The sequence below is a fragment of the Natator depressus genome, chromosome 5 (genome assembly GCF_965152275.1).
Source record: "Natator depressus isolate rNatDep1 chromosome 5, rNatDep2.hap1, whole genome shotgun sequence".
Taxonomy (NCBI): Eukaryota; Metazoa; Chordata; order Testudines; family Cheloniidae; genus Natator; species Natator depressus.
Window position 1 is genome coordinate 69901542 of NC_134238.1, and position 19549 is coordinate 69921090.

General features: G+C 41.1%; 1 protein-coding gene across 5 annotated transcripts in view; it reads right to left on the minus strand.

The window, feature by feature from the left end:
• Positions 1-435: 435 nt before the first annotated feature.
• The window catches only part of EPB41L4A (erythrocyte membrane protein band 4.1 like 4A), a 209880-nt gene continuing 190766 nt past the window's right edge, over positions 436-19549 (minus strand). For all 5 annotated transcript variants that reach the window (XM_074952947.1, XM_074952949.1, XM_074952948.1 and 2 more), the window contains 5 exons: positions 12753-12800; positions 11883-11951; positions 10882-10992; positions 8013-8094; positions 436-3281 (listed from right to left, as the gene is read on the minus strand). In XM_074952947.1, the coding sequence (XP_074809048.1) occupies positions 3153-3281; positions 8013-8094; positions 10882-10992; positions 11883-11951; positions 12753-12800 (439 nt within the window). In that variant the 3' untranslated portion in view covers positions 436-3152. The remainder of the gene's footprint in view (positions 3282-8012; positions 8095-10881; positions 10993-11882; positions 11952-12752; positions 12801-19549) is intronic.

The window sequence follows — 19549 nt, forward strand, 5'->3', positions numbered from 1 at the left end:
TTTTTTGTAATGTAGTTATTTGATTCATCAGAAAAGTAGTATGCTGAAAGTGGTATTGGGTCCTGTAGGCCATCAGAGTGTAAAACAGAACAATGACTGTCTCCATCTGTATTGCCAAAGAAGCAGATTGCAACAGTGAGAAATCTTGTTAAACAGCCTTTAAAAACAGTTGGACCAAATAAAAACAGTTGGACCAGGCAGTGTAAACGAAGCTGAGCCACGTTTAAAAGCTTTTTAGCCCAATTCTATGTGACTGCTAGTCTAAATGAGGTTCAGAAAGCATAAGGAAACTGCAGGGGAACTAAATCGTGCTTTTATATTAGTCTTCACCACAAAGTAAGAGAGAATATTTAGAGCCCTGTGAATTATTATTTTTATAACTTTGCAGGGTTTTGGGGGAATTTCATTTTACTGTGGGAAGCCGGGGGGGGGGGGGGGGAGAGGGGGGCAGATTGCAGAGTGAGCCCGCCCTGCATGCAGCCGGCGGCTCCTTTCCTGCAGGGGTGGGCCAAGCTCTGCTCTGGGCATTGTGCCCTGGCACTTAGGGTCACATCACCACTTAGGTTTGGCCTGGCTGCCCCTCTGATAGTGGGGGGCAAGAAGGCAGCAACTGAGCCAAATGGCAGAGAGTCAAACCACAGGTCACAACGCCCAGAGTGGGAGGGCTGGGTCCAGTCCCACAGGACAGTTAAAACCGCTGTGGGATTTTCCATTTTTATATTACAGGCTGTTTTTTGTTTGTTATTTTGCACTTGCAAAAAATACTGGGGACTGGTAATATTTATCCCGGGATTACTGTTCACGGGTAGTGAAGGTGAAGCAATGTCAAATATAGAAATACTGGGGAAAAATTAGTAGCAGATTTGACTGAAATTCTATGGGAGTAGTGATTGTGTGATGGTATAGTACCTACCACAGAGTGAATCTGATCCTCATTAGGATTGACACAGTACAAACAATATTGCACTGGATGGCATTAATCATTCTAAAGAAACTAAGAATGAAGAATCTACAAATATTAAATCTGGTCAGAAAAGAGGATCTTCTCTTCCCTTCCCCCCCGGCCCCTGAAAGTTTCCATTTTTGGCCAAAATATTTTGCTAAAAGATTATAACATTTCTAATTCAAACTGATGCCACAGTGCATTGCACCAGGAATTGTAGTTTAGGGGCCTTGTACTCCCATTGTCCTCTGTGGCAGACTTTCTGGCTGGACTATATTTCCCATGATGCACCACTCACTCTCCTCTTGGTGAATGGAGAGGACATACTATGGGAGTCCTTGTACCTGAGGTTTCAGAGTAACAGCTGTATTAGTCTGTATTCGCAAAAAGAAAAGGAGTACTTGTGGCACCTGGTTAGTCTCTAAGGTGCCACAAGTACTCCTTTTCTTTTTGTACCTCAAAAACTCGTCTCTTTCACCAACAGAAGTTAGTCCAGTAAAAGATATTACCTCATCCACCTTGTCTCTTGACAGATTAAAGTTAGTCTTTCCCAAGCCTTCTTATGAAGTCCCTCTCAAGAGGCGCTTGAGGAAACTTGGTAAGTGCAGGATAAGAGGTAAAGGCCTGTTATAGATTAAAAACTGATTTAAACAATAGCATAGAAAAGTAGGGCTAAATAGCCACTTATCAGTATGGAAGAGTAGACTGTCTGAGCAAACTGTAGAAGAACAAGTAGTGTACAATGTGGTTAGTCAACCTCTGCCAGACTGTTGTTAGTGGGGTGGCAAATATATACTCAGTGCAAAATTACTTACAGGCCTGGGAAGGATTTTGCTTGACTCCATAACAGCCTAGCTGACACAGGAAACTGGTTAGCACAATAGGAGATGAAATTCAGTGTAGACAAGTGGAAGGTAAAGCACATTCAAAGAATCAATGATGGGTTCTAAATTAGACGTAACCTGCCAGCAGAAGATCCAGGCATCAGTGAGAACAGCTCATTGAAGATAATATGCTTAACGTGCAACAGCAGTCAAAAAAGCAAGATGTTACACTATTTTACAAAGGGAATATAGAGTAAAAGATGCCACTAGATAATTCAGTGATATTGTCTTCACTTTGCATATTGCATTCAGTTTTGGTCATCTCATCTCAGAAATTGAGTGAGCAGAAGAAACGGTCCAGAGAAGGGCACTGCAAATGATTCAAATTATTGGGGGATTTCATACGAGAAGAGCTTAAAAAGACTAGTTCAATGAAGCCTGCGCCAAAGAACCAACTCTGTTAGCCAACCCCATCTTAGGTAGCCACTTTGAAGTGTTTCCAAGATTTATAGTACAATTTTGTCCAGCCAGCATTTATAGTCTGTGTGTACTAGGCAATCTTATTGCACTGGCCTTTGGGCCATTCAAGACATTTTTCACTGTAGTTTTCAAGGGCCAAAATTAAGAGGAGATGTGGTTAGGGGTATATAAAATAGTCAGTAGTACAGAGAAGGCTAATCAAGTACTGTCTCAATACAACAAGAGGATATTTAAAATTAAAAGGCAACACATTTAAAATTGGTGAAAGGAAATCCATTTTTACATGACACTCAATGCCACAAGATACGATTGTGGCAATTATCTAAACATGGATTCAACATTTATATGAACAAGAACAGTGTCTGCAGTTGCATTAGGCTAAAATAAACATAGGAGCTATTATTTTCAGGGTATAAGCTGATCATCAGATGGAGTCAGGAAGAGATTTCCTCACTATTATATAGTATTGCACAATTGGCCAAGAATATTATGAAGGCTTTACTGCTTCCTCTGAAGCATCTGGTCTTGGCCTCTTGGAGACAGGCAACTGAATTAATTAGACCAAGGTCTGATCTGTCATGACAATTCCTCTGTTCCTCTTTTGAAAATATAGTATCTGGCAATTGTTGAATTGTATTAACACTTTTCCTTCCAACTGTCTAACCAGTCAACTTCTTTGCAATCAAGTAAGCAACTGTAACTGGAACCAGTGATGAAAACAGTGATCGCCCTTCAGGGCAAGCAGGTTGGAGTTTTTAATTTAAGGAAATTACCACCACTCCAGTTTACATTTTTCTTCTTTCCTTATGACAAAGAAATATTTTCCAGCTAAAGAGTATCTGAACTGTTGTGTAATTCCCAATTTCAAAGGAACAGAATCCATTCACCGTCCTCAGTTATGGCAATCAAGTCTCTATCTTGAGGCGTGATGCATATACAGTTTTTATTGTCTTTGCAGTGTGTTTTCCATCCATGCTGTTAGTGGATATCTGAGATTTTTCTTCTATCAGGCTATCTTTGGACCCATTTCGCCTCTGAAGAGAACAAAGACAAATTAAAAATACACTGTTGAAAATATAATGAAAAATTAAAATATTACTTCCTTCATCTCTTCCTTTGCTACAGGCTTAGCCTCAATCCTGCACCGGGATCTGCTACTCTAGAGCCCCTCAGGGTCATGTTGGAGTCAATGGAATTCATCAGGAGCACAAGGACCAAGCACTGGATCCTTATGCAGGACTGGGGCTTAAATATTAAAAATAGAACTGGTTGAATTATTTAGTGTTCCTTTCACAAATGCTATGATGTTTCTTTGTACAGTGACTCCAAGAAAACAGTGAATTGTTACAGTAGTGGCAATAATCAGATATAAATGATCCATCAACATTTAGCAGAATGGGATGGATATTTGCTTACTTCAAAGGCAGGTGAAATGTAGGCTTAAGGATGTGACAACTCTGATTCACTTACTTATACCAGCATTGTGGGAGAATATTTGCATTTGATCACACACCAAAACTACTTTCCTTTTCTCTCCATTGGCCCAGGCCAGGATACTTCTGCCGCCCCTCCCTGTTGCAGACACCCATTACATGCTTGTTCCTGCTTGCCTAACCCCTTCCCTCACCCCATCTGTTGTCCCTTGCCATTGTTTGGATTCATAGTCTATATTCAGCAAATACCAAGACTAAGTTATTTGCTATTTGGCCAATTATTAAAAACATGCATTCGTTAGGCATAAATGACCTGGCAGTGCTTGTTTAACTGATGTGGGACACCCCAGTGCTGCTAATTCCTTCCAGGACAACAGATTCAAACCAAACACTCTTAGATCAGAGTGTAAACAAGTCAACATACTAAATTCCTGAGTATGCAAAAAATAAATCTGAAATTCTCATTATTCCTTAAGGACTCAATCCTGCAAGGCTAATATTTACCCTGTGAAGAATTCATACTTATTGTTGAACTGTTCTTAATTCTTATTAAGAAAAATCAATCTTCTTAAACATTGTTTAGCCAGATGAGATGTTAAAAAAAAACCAAAACCCACTGTGACGCTGGCAGGCCAGGTGCCAGCTCATGCCAAGGTCCCCATGTCTCAACAGACACATAGCTGGCATCTGTTTGGCATTTAGTGTGTGGAGCTGTGAATGCTTGTAAATTGCTGCATGCATTAATCTCACTTGTAATATCTGTATTCCATATTATAATGGAGTGGATGTACTGTGAGCCTCGGTGATCATATGAATCGCCATACAGGAAAGAGACATTAATTAGTGTGAAGCATAGGTGCCAACTTCTCCTGGCGCCAGTGGGTGCTCACACCCCACCCCCCGACTCCACCCCTGCCCTGCCCCCTCCTGCCCCGCCCCCATTCCAACCCCTTCCCCAAAGTCCCCACCCCAACTCTGCCCCCTCCCTGCCCCTACTGGACTCCTTCCCCAAATCACCGCCCCGGCCTCTTCCCTGCCTCCTCCCCTGAGTGCGCCGCATTCCCGCTCCTCTCCCTTCCCTCCCACAGCTTGTTATGCCATGAACCAGCTGTTTTGTGGCGGCAAGCGCTGGGAAGAGAAGCAGGGACGCGGCATGCTCAGGGGAGGAGGCAGAGGCGAGCTGGGGAGGGGGGCGGGGTGGAGAGCTTGGCTGCTGGTGAGTGCGGAGCAGCCACCAATTTTTCCCCATGGATGCTCCAGCCCCGGAGCACCCACAAGTTGGCACCTATGGTGTGAAGAGCTGCTCTTCTCATTTAGCATGACTTTCAGAATCTAGGGGAAAGTCTGAGTATTGCATTTCAAAGTGCTCTGACTTAGCTTCCTACATAACTGAATCCATCCATGTGAAGATAGATATTTTTAGCAAGAAAAATAAACTAAGTTCTAAAAAGTTAAAAGTCAAAAACACTGTTACTGTTCACTGAACATGCTGGGCCAGAGATGCCTTCCTCACCTCCAGCAACAGCAACAAAAGCACCATAAGCCACACAAAACTGAAACAATGTCAGGTAAGAAATGGTTTGCCAGGGAAGCAAAAGGTTTAGTAATCCACTAGATAATCAAGCCGACTACACCTGCATGAGTGCATCCCATTTTCCAAAATATGCTATCAGAGTAGCAAATCTTTTCCTTGGTTCCTAGAAATCCTGTAGCATTGCTGAAAAAAACTCCCAACAAACTGATGTTGGTACAGACAGTGACTGTTAGTGGCAATCACAGAGGAAGTGGCTCCTACCTTTCTAAGGACCAGGAATGTAGGTAGAAACCCACCTGATATTTTTCCCTTGTCCACTTTAATTAATTATGTACTTTGATATTCCTTTAACATTAGATGTTTATAAATAAAAATCTTGATGCTTTTTTGGACATCAGCTGCCACTTCTGAAAGGAAACACTGGGATAACATGACATAAAAGAACCTTCCACTTCTTCAGCAAGATCTCAAAATGCTTTACCAAAAAAAAAATCATGAAATAAACCTCAAAACATCCAGTAAAAAAGGTAATTAGCCCCATTTTAGATGGGGAAACTGAGGCTAAAAGTCATGCTCCATGTCACATAAGTCTCTGGCAGAGGAAAGAGACCACAACTGGTTTTACTCTGGCATTTTAACCATTAGGCCACACTTCCTCTCATAGTGATCACACTGTTCAGAGTAACACTGATACAACCAACACCATCAAAGCAAACCATACTTTGCAGTGAGACACCTAGTGAAATGACTTATAGAAGTACCAGCATTTTGAAATTGAAATCAAGAGGAAAAACAACGCTGATCTGGTAGGATAGACTGTGCCTCAGTCTCACCTGTTACCATATAAACAGTGTCATATTTGGGGTCCTGAGGGTGCCCTCATCACAGAACTGGGTTGGGGCACATTGGCAGGGAAGCTTTAGTACTTTTGTGTGCAGCTTAGGAGAGGACCACAATCATCACTGCCCCGAGTCTGCCAGTTCACTTTCACATGAGGGAAAATAGAAAGAAAGAAAAGCCCACAAGTTCTTCCTGTGGTAAGAGTTTGTTCTGGACATTCAGGAACTTAAAATGATTTTAACCTTTTAGAGTGTATTTTAATGTTTACATCACAACCACCACACATAGACCTTCCTCTGCAAGCAACTCCTGTCTCCATATGGAGAGTTTTGGCTCACAGGAAGAGCTGACTGGCAAATAAAAGCTGCTGCGATTCTTCATTCTGGGAAGAGGGCAATTAGTGAGGTGAGGATGTGCCACCTTCTCAGGTATAAGAGAGAGGGAAAACAATAGGAGCTAAGACTACTTACTGGCTAGAAGGGAGAGAGGTGTAGCAGAGTCAAAATGGCCACCTTAAGACTGCAACTGTTAATCTCTGCCAGATTTAAAGGGCTAGCTATCAGAAAGAGTGTGCTGGGAAAGGTTCCTTTTGAGCTATGATATCCCATGTAAAATCCTCATGGAGAGAAGGCACTGTAGTTTTTACCTCGCTGTAGCTTAGCTAGTCAAGGTCAACCTCAGATGGGTGGAATATAGGGTTGACCTTGACTAGCTACAGAGAGGTAAGAACTACAGTGTCTTCTCTCCATGAGGATTTTACATTGAGTTACCTACCTCAATGTAAGAAACACACCATCTTTTGTAGCCTACAAAGGTGAACCCATACTCGTGAGTTCAGTGGAAATCACAGGGGAAGAAGTTCCAACTTTCTAAGGACTAGCAATCTAGATAGAATCCCGTGTGATATTTTCCCTTGTGTGCTTGAATTCAATATGACCTTTGGTTTTCTTTTAGCCTTATGTTTTTACAATAAAATTCTAGATTTTTTTAGGACATCACCTGCTTCTTGTGCCTAAAGTTTACTGCCACTGTATCACAGCTGATATCTGTGCAGTCTCATTTTATGACAACCTGTCTTTTTAACTACTACCACGTAGGCTTTTCCCTTCTGAGTCCACCAGACCTCTCAAATGCCTATCAGCTGAAAGAGGATAGCTCTCCTCTCAGTGGTTAGAAAATCAGAGTTACAAACCTTGGACAGTAGCAAGGCACTGTGGAGTGGAGAGAAAATGTTAGTTCAAAAGTTGATTATCTCAGTGGGTGCCTGGGCACATTTGCTTATTTATAGGAATTGCCCTAGTTGATCCACCTTGTATTGAGGGAGCAACAGGCTCCAAAAAGAGGAAACGTCTTCCAAATAACAGAAAGCAGGTAACTGCAGTATGGTACATTATGAAATTCAATGTATCTACATTATAAAAATGAAGTTTATCTTTAAGCAGTTACTTCTACATAATGTAAAGCTTCTTGCCAAGTCTGTTTGCTCTACTACAAGTTGAATGCAAAAGATCAAATGTTAGATGTATTTTCCCCATTAAATATTACTCATAGATAATTCCACCAGGAGAACACTCTAAGCTTGTAGACTTTAAGATCAAAAGGGACCATCATGATCATCTAGTCTGACCTCCTACATCTTGCAGGTCACAGACCCTAACCCACCCACTCCTGTAATAGACCCATAACCTCTGGCTGCGTTACTGAAGTTCTCAAATCATGGTTTAAATACTTCAAGTTACAGAGAATTCACCATTTACACTAGTTTAAAGCTGCAAGTGATTCATGCCCCATGCTACAGAGGAAGGCAAAAAAAAAAACCCCAAACCCAGGGTCTCTGCCAATCTGACCTGGGGGGAAATTCCTTCTCAACCCCAAATATGGCAATCAGTTAGACCCTGAGCATGTAGGCAAGACCCACTAGGCCAGACATTTGGTAAAGAAGCTGCACAATTACCAACCTGTTGTGAAGCTGGAATGCTGGGACCCTGAGCATCTGAGGAACGAGTCACAGGCAATGGAGGCACAAGGTCTGTTTTTGCACTACGAAAAAAATTGAGATTAGTTTGATGACTATTGTGAAAGAAAAAAGAATGCACTGAACAAGGCTGCAGTTTGAAAACCCACTTGCATTTTCCCCCATAGGGTAATAACAAAGCTGGTCCATATGATAACATTTTCATATTAAGACAATAAAGAATTACAGATCAAAAGAAAAAAACATGTTGCTTTTTCTCCTGTATTTTTTAAACATTAAGGGCAAATTCTGTGGTCTGCTAAAGGGCCATAGAAAGTCTCATTACCAGGGAAACTGGCATGCTGCCACACTACATGCAGGTCCTCACCAGAGAAAGGCCACACAAGCAGACTCCCTTTGCACAGTTCTGGGCTGTGCTCTGTAGTGGCTGTGCATGACTGGGAGGTGGGGGGATGTGTACAGTTAGTAGATCTGTGGCTACACAGATGTGCTTGCCAAGACCCCTGCTGAAGCAGGGGCATTACTGAGGCCTTGCACAGTGGGTAGGATTTGGCTTAGAGTGCTTTGTCTTTTTGGTGATAGCTACCCATATTAGTGCAAAATGTCACAGGAACACCAGATCTGCCAGCACCAAAAGGGTAAATATATTTTCCCATGATTTTTTCTGATTTGAGAAATTAACTCAGTTTTTCTGTGCGGGCCTATTCATTCACAGTGACATAAAGACAGAACAAAGTCCGTTTAGGTGACCACAAAACTTCAGCCTGGGATTGGAGCGTGATGGAGTTTAGTTAATAAAGTCTCTACTACTATAAAATAGGTAAGAAATCTGTCTACTGAAGTAACACAAAGGAACAAGTATAACTAACCAAATTGTTGTTTGCAGTGTTGTTGATCCCACGATATGAGAGAGACCCAGGCGGGTGAGGTAATATCTTTTATTGGACCAACTCCTGTTGGTGGAAAAAACAAGCTTTTGAGCCTCATAGAGCTGACCTGAAGAAGAGCTCTGTGTATCTCAAAAGCTTGTCTCTTCCACCAAGTTAGTCCAATAAAAGGTATTACCTCACCCAACTAGTCTAACTAGGTTGCATTTACTTGAAATGCAGTTGGGAAAATCTTGCTTTTTAAGTCTCCAAGTGTATCTTGAAAATGTTTTGGGGAGGCGGGGGGCAGGGGAAGAAGAGGGAGGGAATTGCAGAACAGCCCTCTTACAGGCAGAATCGCTCCCAGCAGGTGTGGGTGCGGGTGATCAGGGCAGCTCTGCACCACTTCTAGTATTGGCATGTGCCTATAAGGCACAATTGAGCTGCAAACTAGGAAATGGCCTTTAACACTGACCAGGTGGTCATCCTAAATTATTGTTAACCTTTCTGCTCAAAGTGCTGAGGCATTTTTCCATGCCACCCTCTCTTTTATTTAATTTCTAGGTTACATGTAAAACACAGTCTATTCTGGTAACCTAGCACTGAAATATGATATAGGTGATGTTTACCAGTTTCAGACTATGCTATTTTATTTCCCTGAATCTTCCTGTTCTTGAGATCCTAGCCAAGCGTGAGGGGGCCCTCTGGAGTGTCCTGAGGAAGAATCTCCCAAGCTGCTTGCTACCATGCAGTAGTGCTGGGTGTCTGGCAGTTAATTTCCAGCCAGAAGAATGTGGTTTAGAAATGCAGATGAACCACAGGTGAAAAAGTCCAAAAATGTCCCCATGTGCACTCACTGGGTGTCCCTCTGTTCAAAGGACAGCTGTGATTTAAGCCTGTTGTCCCTTGTCATCAAGAATGACAAAATCCTTTAAAAAATCCTTTATATCACGCACATTTATGAGGGTCCAATCCAGCAAAATTAGCCTCTAAATGGCCCATGGAATCTCTTCTCCTATAGAGACTGTTCCCCATTCAGGAAGGGAAGTGTCCCCATTCTAATGCACACAGAATGTCTAATTCGTTCTCAATGGTGGTCTCCCTCACAGGGGAGGAGTCTGCTGCTCTGCCCAGCCCAGTCAGCAATTAGCCCCTGGAGAATGACACTGGGCACCAAACATGGATGTGAGCTCTTTTCTAGACATCTAGACAGGAGTTTGTGGGGTAGGATTAGTAGTGAGTGGAGGCCCAAGTTACTGGCTTCTCCTGGCTATTAGCTCTACTGAGGTCCATCAAGTCAAATATGCATTCCCCTCAAAAGATAATCAGAGGCAGGAGTCTGTCCATGTCGTGTTGTTCCCCCCTCCCCCGGTTAGAGGGTAGGAGGCAACTACTCTTCTTTGCTCACTTCTAGATACTTTGGGCTGGGAGCACGGCTGGTGTAGAGCCCTTGCACCAGCTATACACTATGCATGGGACATTCTCAGGGAGCTGTTTCTGCCCCTTTAAGGCCTTAATGCACCAAGCCCTTTATTTTGTTCTCGCTTCATAAGTGGTCTCTAGTCAATCTCTGTCAGTCTCTTTTTAGACACCCACAGATGAGCAGGTGTCTACTGGAACTCTCAAGATCTGCACTGCAGCAAATGGAGAAACTGACGCTATCAAGGGTGTACTTCCTTGGAAGCTAATCCACATAAACTCTCCTCTTCTCCCTCACGCATCTTCACAACCTGCTACTCAGGAGCTGGGTGTGTTCATTTTGGTTTCTGCAGCAGATTGCTCTTCCTTCTGAACAAGTCACCATCGAACAAAGCAAGCATCCAAGGTCCAGAGGCTATAAATGTTCTGTGCTTCACTGACTCCTTAGTTCTTACCGGGTTGCCTGAGCACTATGTCAACACAACAGTCACATATATGCTACTACTCATTTATCTCTGAGCTCAGAGGAGCATCTGTGTCATATTAAAACCATCACGTTCCACATACTTCACTTCAGACAGAACAGATCTCTCGCCATCAGAACACTGGGACCGCCGGTACTGCCGGTAGCTTCGGGGGGAATGTGAATGTCTAATACGGATTGGGTCACCTTGAGTCCTAAATGAGAAACAAAATTCATAGTAGCAAATTAATACATCTGAGACTTTGCGCCGGAAAAGGAAGTTTAACTTTGAATTGTAAAATCCTCCCTTTTCCTATTAAGAATAACAGATGGCTTCCTGTGCTTACTGAATTCAAAGGACTGGCCCTTTTGTTATGTGTTTGTACTTCAAACTTTACATTTAAAGTTGCACAGTTCATTTAAATGATACTGTCATGTGTGTATGTTGGAGAATGAAACTGTTGAATAAAAAAATGGAAACAAAAAAGAATCCATTCTGTGGAATTTTACCATCACTGTGTTTTTTGCTCAAGGGTGCAGCAGAAGCACATTGTAAAGCAAACTGGGATCCCACTCCTGTCAGAAGCAGTTGCCCACACCACTACACAGCCTCCCGAATGGCCAGTCGTCAGAGTGAAATGGATGTCTGCTCTGAAGGGACTTGCTATGCATTGGCAGTTGTCCATGATAAGCAGGGGAAGAGGGGTCACATAGGTCAAGCAGCGACTTTAAAGAATCAGAATAAAAAGGTAAATTTTTAAAAAAAGGAAAGGTTTAGAAAATAAATTTTCCCAAGGCGTTTGCGAGTGTAATGTGAAGAAAAAATGCTGACAGATGGCAGAGTAGGAGAGATGGTGGTTTTGTTAGCATTTAGTTAAAGGGAAAGTACCTGGTTTAAAAATGATTCAAGTGTCTTTACCTCCCTATTTGACCTACTCCATTCTGGATCAAAATTTTCCAAGGAGTTCAAAATATCAGAGATTATCAGGAGGCCATTCTAGTCTCAGACAAGCTATTCCACAGTGAGAGCTTCTGATAAAAGAGATATTAGGCTATTAAGCATACATACAGAAAAAAATCCATATTTCATAATGAATAAGCTCACTCTATTTTGGTGTATGGAATCTCTTTCAGCTGCTCCTCAGACAGGCCAGATGGATCCACAAGCTCCTTCCTGGAAAGGATTAGACAAGGAAAATGAAATTCCAAAAGCTACCAAATTCATAACAAACAATTTATTCCTTCATTTTATTAGACCACAAAGATTTTCTGGAACCAGCTGTGTTCATCATTAAAGCTATCTAGATGTCAACATAGGAAACCTATTTAGAAGTGTTCCTAAAATCTTGATCACTTCCCCTGTGTGTTGTACCTTATTGCCCCACCTTCTATCTGTTCTAGTCTTTTCAGACTCTCTGATCTGTGGGACAGGCACCGTATCTTCATACATGTCCGCAACTAGTAGAAGAGGGGCCCTGATCCTAACTGGTGCTGTACTGAAAAATAAATAATAAAAATAAGAACATTTTGGAGTCTAGATAGGAACACACCTTAACCCTCAATGAAATGTACTAGACAACAGACAGACATCATAAATGGACAGAAAGAAAAAAATTATAAAGTGTTCTAAAACGTAGTGGGCTTGATTCTTCTCTGCCCTGAGCAGAGCGGATATAGCACACTACCAAATCAGAATGTTAGTGTTTTACATCCACACTGCATGACCTAACTGACCAAACAAGGTGCAGAACAGCAGTGACTCTGGCCCAATGGTTGTCCTTCCTAAATAGAGGCACCGTATACTGTACCTCCAAGTGTCACTAGTTCCAGCCATGTCCATGTCTTATTACCGTGTATTACGTCCAAATGCTGAACATTCCTAAAGGCTAATTTCATTCTAGCAAAATGTTTTACCCACATGTTCGTTTTATAATTTATATAAAGGAACTAAAAGTTTCAAAATAACAATACTTACTGAATATGTTTCCATAACTCTTCCTTTGCTTGTACATCTGGGCTTCTCCTATAAACACCAACATTCACACAAAAGAGAGTCAGATATATAAAAATGTCAGATTACCTGATGTGTTGCGGCACAATGATGACCTTTAATGGCACACATCAAGGAAAGAAATCATGCCAAGTGTAATCTGACACTGACTTGAATGTTAAAGTTTGTTATCGAGGGGAAAGAATTAAACTTCACAGAAACTGAAAACTCATTTCTTGAATGAAAGGCTCTGAGTTGAATCACAATTTCTTTTCCTCTTGCCTTCAGCAAAAGTATAAAACATTCCAAACAAAGGAGTTCTTTATTACAAGCTGAAGCAAGCTAGAGCCACCTCTGTCTCACCCTATCCCACATGAACTTGGCACAGCTGAGGACGGAGGCCTCTCAGGGTATGTCTACACAGCAGCTGGGAACAAGCCTCCCAGTCCTAGTAGACAGACTAGTGCTAGTGAGGCTCACACTAGCGCTCTACGCTGTAAAGGGTTGTCTATAAATGACACAATGCATTAGGTAGTGGGTAGGTTCTTAATTCTGCATGTTTGATTCCGTGTAACAGAGTGTTACAATGCAGGAGGTGGGTCTTGAAAAATCACCAAAAAATGCATTACATAGATTATGGACAGCCCCTATGGATGTTGCGCCGGCAGCAGCAGCGGCAAGCCACTTGGACTGACGGGGCAGGGCTGGGCTGGCGCTTGAGTGGCTAGCCTGAGCCTCCACCAGTGCCACAATGTCCACACAGTTATTTTTAGACCGTCAGCATGAGCCCCACGAGCCTGAGTCTGTCTGCTTGGGCTGGAAGACTTGCTGCCAGATGCAGTGTAGACATACCCTATATTTTGGAGTTAAAGTCACCCACTTGGAAAGGGTCTACACAAGCCCTCTTGCCACTTAAGGTCAGTGTAGAGGCAGGAAGGAGAAGATAGCGAGATCAGGAAGGGGGATATAATATATCCAGTCCTAGCAGTTTATGTGGATCCAATGATGAGACCCCTTTTGTAGTTTTGGTCACTATTCCACTCTATAAACTGGAAGAAACGGCCAGGGAGGAAATGTACTGGAGCCCTAGGGCCTCTCTGCAGTTTGGGAGCAGAATTACTACTGAGTTCACTGCACAAAGACTGTTTCCTCTGGCTTTGTGTGGTGAGCGGTAAATTTCACCCAGTGTGATTTTGTACATAATTAATCACTAATGCCACATACAATGAAAAGGTTTTAGTCAGTGCACTGCTCATGGTGAAATATATAGCCAAAAGGTAGGGAAATTTCCTCTACTTTTCAAATGAAGTGAAGCACCTAGTAAAGTGCATCTGACATCTTTTTGTGAATTACGGAAAACACTGTATGGTTACTCTGTAGCCCTGGCATTATATTTTTCTTATTTTTTTCTTTATAATGTCCAGTAAGTTTGTATTTCATTCACGGGATAGTAGGGATGCACTCTTGTAGCTAATGTAACATTTGAAAATTCCCATTCATAGTCACCAAAGGCGATGCAGCCTAGTGGATAAAACGTGTGCTTTACACAGCAGAGGGAGTGGAGGAAGGTTGTAGTTTTAGTATCATTTCACAGAACTCTTTTCATTGTGATTGTAGCTAACAACACTGATAAGAATTAAAGCTTTAAATTCTATGCCTCTTTGAGTTCAGCCATAGAAAGATGTGATAATATAAATATAACACTGAAAAAGCCATGTTGGCAAAGGATCATCTATTTAAATGGTCAAGTTAAGCAAGAAGGACCTGGGACACAGAATAGCTCAAGAGACTTGGTAAATGAGATACAAAGCATTTTTACTATGATGTTGGTTCAAATCCAAAGGACCAAAATGTGCTCAGCCCTGCAAGGATGCACAATGGAGAAGAGGGCCTGTCACAATTGTTGATTTTGCTCTCCCTGAGCACAAAGACTGCACAGGGCTAGTGTGCATGGTGGCACTAGCCTCTCCAAACGGCAAGAGGCTGTGACCTAGCCCCACATCCCTGCACTGGCCAATCATATATTGTATCCTCTAAAAGGGTATTACAGTTCCTACATTCAGCACAGCTCTGGAAGGTACAATGTCTCTTGGAGCACCCTGTGGGGAGGAACTCCTACATGGGGCAGTGCCTTCAATGTAGAAGTGAACAATGACCTTTGTTAAAATGAATTGGTAGTTTCAATCTAATAACTAGCAAACAATAAACCACCATCACAACTGGCACTCTTATAGACAATCTCAGATCAACAGATGACTTCAGTGGGAGCCGGAGCAGGTTCTAAGTGAGGAGCCTAGGACTGAATGGGCATTGAGAATGAACCTCTTGGGGTGTACCCTCTCCACGTCAGGGACCAGGCATCCTGACAGGTTAGCGTGCAGAAGCTTCCATTACTCCTCCTTGTGTTGTACCTGCTCTATAGACAGAAGACTTCAGTCTCTGTGGCTGACATTCTGGCACCATTCATTCTTTGTCAACCTCCTACTGGCACTGGCCAAAATGGCCATCCATCAGTCCAGAAGGAGGAAGCTGAACCAGGGAGTGACCAGCAACTGTGAAGCCTACTTCCATTTCCTGATTGTCTCACGCAGCTGGGTAAAGTTCTTGTGTGCGGCATCCACCAACTCGCTGGACTCCTTTGCGGAGTGGTGGGTGCTGTCCAGGGCTCTCTGCTCAGCATCGTAATCCAGTTCCTTTGTTTTAAACTTTTGATCCTCACCCATGTTCCTGGTTTTTTCATTTTTTGTCCCATGCATTTACTTGGCTTCTGGGCTCTCTGGCCCTACCCTCATTTGAAGACCAAGTCTTTAGTTCATACTAGGCTTTAGTCTATCTCATCCCGCAACTGACATAGGTTGCCACCTTTCATAAACTCTAACCTCATTAGAGGAAAAAAGAACAATGAGGATGAAAGTGAATCCTACTTTTGGGTGATGTTTAATCAGGAAGGAAGAGCCAGCATTAACTCCAGTTGTACTTTGTTTAGCTTGACCATTTAACTGGTTATGCCTTTTCTAATGTTTATAATAGTAAATAAATAAGTAATAACTATTACTCTAGTTGAACCACTAGTTATAGGCTGGATGCTGGAACTACTGAGTGAATTGACATGGCCTGCACTATCCGGGGGGGTCTCTTTTGGCCTTAAATCTCTCTGAATAATAGTAAGAATAATTAATTATGTTACATTTACATAGTGCTTTTCTTTTCCAAAGGTCCCATTTTTATACAACTAACGTGTTTTCTCACATTTCTAGACATCAACAGTTCAATTTTTAAAAGCACTCAGCCCTGAACTCTGCTCCCTCTGAAATCATTGGGCTTCATTGACTTCAACAGGAGCATAGTTAGATTTTTTTGAATCTCTCTCACTGTAAACGAGAGGATGGCCAGAAATGCTCTGAAATGAAAGGGTACAGAAATCTGAAAGAAGAGTGGGGAGAGGTGGATATGGGAGAATTTTGCATTTGTGTTAAATGTACAGAAGCCTTTGCTGAATTGGTATTAGACGCCTTAGTGGCAGAGCCTAATCAAGATAGTTTAAAGCTCCCCTGCACTGCAGATTGCCTTTTCTTTCATGGAAAAATTAAAGATGTTTTTGTTTCACCTTTCACGTCTTTGAGTTATTTCTAGATCTCAGGCTAGGGGAATAATATTTAGTAACATTTTTTTTGACTTAATATTAAATGTTTTATAAATGATCTAGAGGTAAGAACTGTTAACTTTTGAGATTTTACAGGTGTTCAAGTGTTGAAAGATACAATAGTGACTGGCATGACATAAATACCAGAGAGATCAGAAATGTGGAAATTACCCTTTGCATTTATGGTTCTCTAATGGCATTCAAAGTAAATCTTTTTACAATATTTTTAGGTTTTCTCATGAAATCTGATGGTGGTTTTTTTATGTATGTCAATGTATTTCTTCTTCTCTACCCTCCCACTTCTCCTCCTCTCTCTCTTCTGCCTGCAACTCTTTTTCCTCCTCTTCCTCCTTTCATGCCATGATGCTTTCACCTTCCTGAGGTAGCAGCTAGGTATAGGAGTGGGGATTTTAATGGCATATTTCACCCCTTAATTCTGAAAGGATTTTCTCCTTCCATTCAATCCCAGACTCACAAAGCAGCAGCTGTGAACTCTGCACTCACCCTGGGGCTCTTCTGAGTCTGAATAATCAGCCACTAGGGAATGTGAAAGCTCAATGCAAGATGCACCCCAGCTCCTCAAGGGAAGCTACTGTATTGCTTTTATAATGCTCATAAATCCTAGCTAGCCTGAGGTAGGAGAGCGCCCAGATCACTCCTGAACCCAGTGCTGTCACAAGACAATGTATTGTGCAATCCACCAAACCACTGAATTAGACCACATTTTTATTTTTTTATGCAAATAAAACTATTCACTACTTGGCCCTGGATGTCCTAGTATCACTCATCATTGCCAGAAACCTGATTTGCATTGAGAAATCCTGATTTCTGGTGTAAAGTCTTAAGACCAGGCAAGATAAGAAGCTACTTTGACTTTTCATCATTCTCTAAAAGGCACACATCCTGAACCTGTAAACAATTCCACTGCGTATTTCTGAGCTTTCATCCTTAATGTGTATCATCACTCAACATCAAGGGACAAGGGGCTTTCCCATTAAATCAAAGACATCCTTGATCATTAATACCAAACAACAGTCTCTCTCTCTCCCATCCTTCCACCCCACCCCCCACACGCCTCATTTTATAATCCACAGTTCAGAGAAGAGTTCAGCTACTGTGTTATGAATAATGTATATTCAGACTGTCCTGTTATAAATCTGAACTGAGTTCTGAACAGACAGTACCTTCTGGACCATTCCTAAGATAATCAGATTCTCTAATGCTCAAGGAATCTAATGGAAATTTCAATTAAATGCTGTCTCCAAGTTTTTTTTTTTTAATTTTATTTAAATTTTATTTTTTGTTATTTTTACAAGCTCAAACAGCCCTAGATGCTAATAAGGTCTACATTAATTTATGCTTGCATCTGTACTCTTATTCACAATTCATTTTGAATTCATGATTTGCAAATAAGCAGCATTTAGTGGATTTAAATAGCCATGGAATTTAAATGGCCATTCTTCTCAATTAAAAAACCCCTTTGGCTACACAGATGTTTTACCTGAACTCTTGAAAATAAGCCTGGCAGAACTAGAATTTGGATCTTTTTACATTTGCTGTTGCCATAAAAAGAAACAAGGGTCAAATACTTGTCAAATATTTTTCCAAGAAAAAAATGTAGCAAAAAACTAACATCGAATGTTATTCATTATCAAAGAAATTAAGGGTGATGAGCCCAATTAAAGCTGATTTGTCCCTCTACCTCAAGCTCCTAAAGTGAATCCAATTTGTAGTTAAACTGAATGCATGGCAGATAGTAGTTAACACAAAGGCCATGTCTATACTATTAAAATAACAGAGTTCCAAAGCATTGTTAAATGTGTGAACTGGAATGAATCATGTTATGACTAGACTAAAACAAACAAACAAAAAACAAACCCACACCCTGCACTAGGGACCTGATTTTTCTCTGTCTTACATAGGTCAAGCCATGTTATCACACAGCTGAGCCACAACGAAGTTTAATAAATGCTGTTACACCCTACCGTAGCTTGAGTCTATCTGTCTTGTTTAATTTTGTATGTAGTGTAGATGTAGCTGTGTTGGTTCAGGGATATTAAAGAGACAAGGTGGGTGAGGTAATATCTTTTACCGTACCAACTTCTGTTGGTGAGAGAGACAAGCTGTGTCTCTCACCAACAGAAGTTGGTCCGGTAAAAGATATTATCTCACCCAACTTGTCTCTCTTGTTTAATTTTGCCATTTAAATGGTTAAAAAGCTTTTATTTAATCATTTTTGTAAGAAACATCTTTAAAGAGCTAATGTTTTCTTTTCCCAGGCTGTTTTTGTCCATGTCAAATGTTTTTATTGGCAATTTGTTTTGTTCTGTTTTGCTTAGAAAGATAAACAAATGATGCATATATATATATATATATATATGAAGAGAAAAAAATATAATATCCCAAGATTTGTCTCCTCACCATCTAGGATCTTGTCTTGTTCTGTAAAGCACTGTGTACATTTATATTGCAATATCAATAATATTTAATGAAAATATAACCTATCAAAGCCTTTTACATCACTGATCTAATTCAGTGTTTCATCATTGCACGAGTTAAACTAGCCACGAGAGGGAGCCTCTGGTGTCTCATTAATGTAATAGAAACTTATTTGGCAAAGAAAAAGTTAGTTACAAATTTTATGTAAGGGCTAGAAATTCAGAGTGCACTTCCTGGTTTAAAACATGCTCTCTATATAGGAGGTAACAAAAAGTAACGGAAATCACACTTACTCTATGTTTTACAGCTTCAACTCAAACGAGTTATTATATTGACACTTTTTAGCTATGTATTTTCCTATAATAAGTCTACCTATTAACATTTGATTTGTAAGTGATGGCAAAAGAAAACAGATCTGTACAGAGCCTGTAAAACTCTTAACATTTGGAATTTTAATGGCACTACCCATTTCTCATAAAGGAAGAAAAATGGTGACATATGGAGTTAGAGATAAAAATGGGTTCTGACGACGCTGGTAACCATGAGAACCGAACTCAGGTGGATTGTAATATCAGAACTGTGAAATGTCAACACAGATATACAGCTTTATATCGTAGTTTGGTTTTGTTCCTTATTTTCAATAGATTAGAGTAAAATAGTTGCACATTTGTATGTATTCATCAAATTTCATTTTATTTCC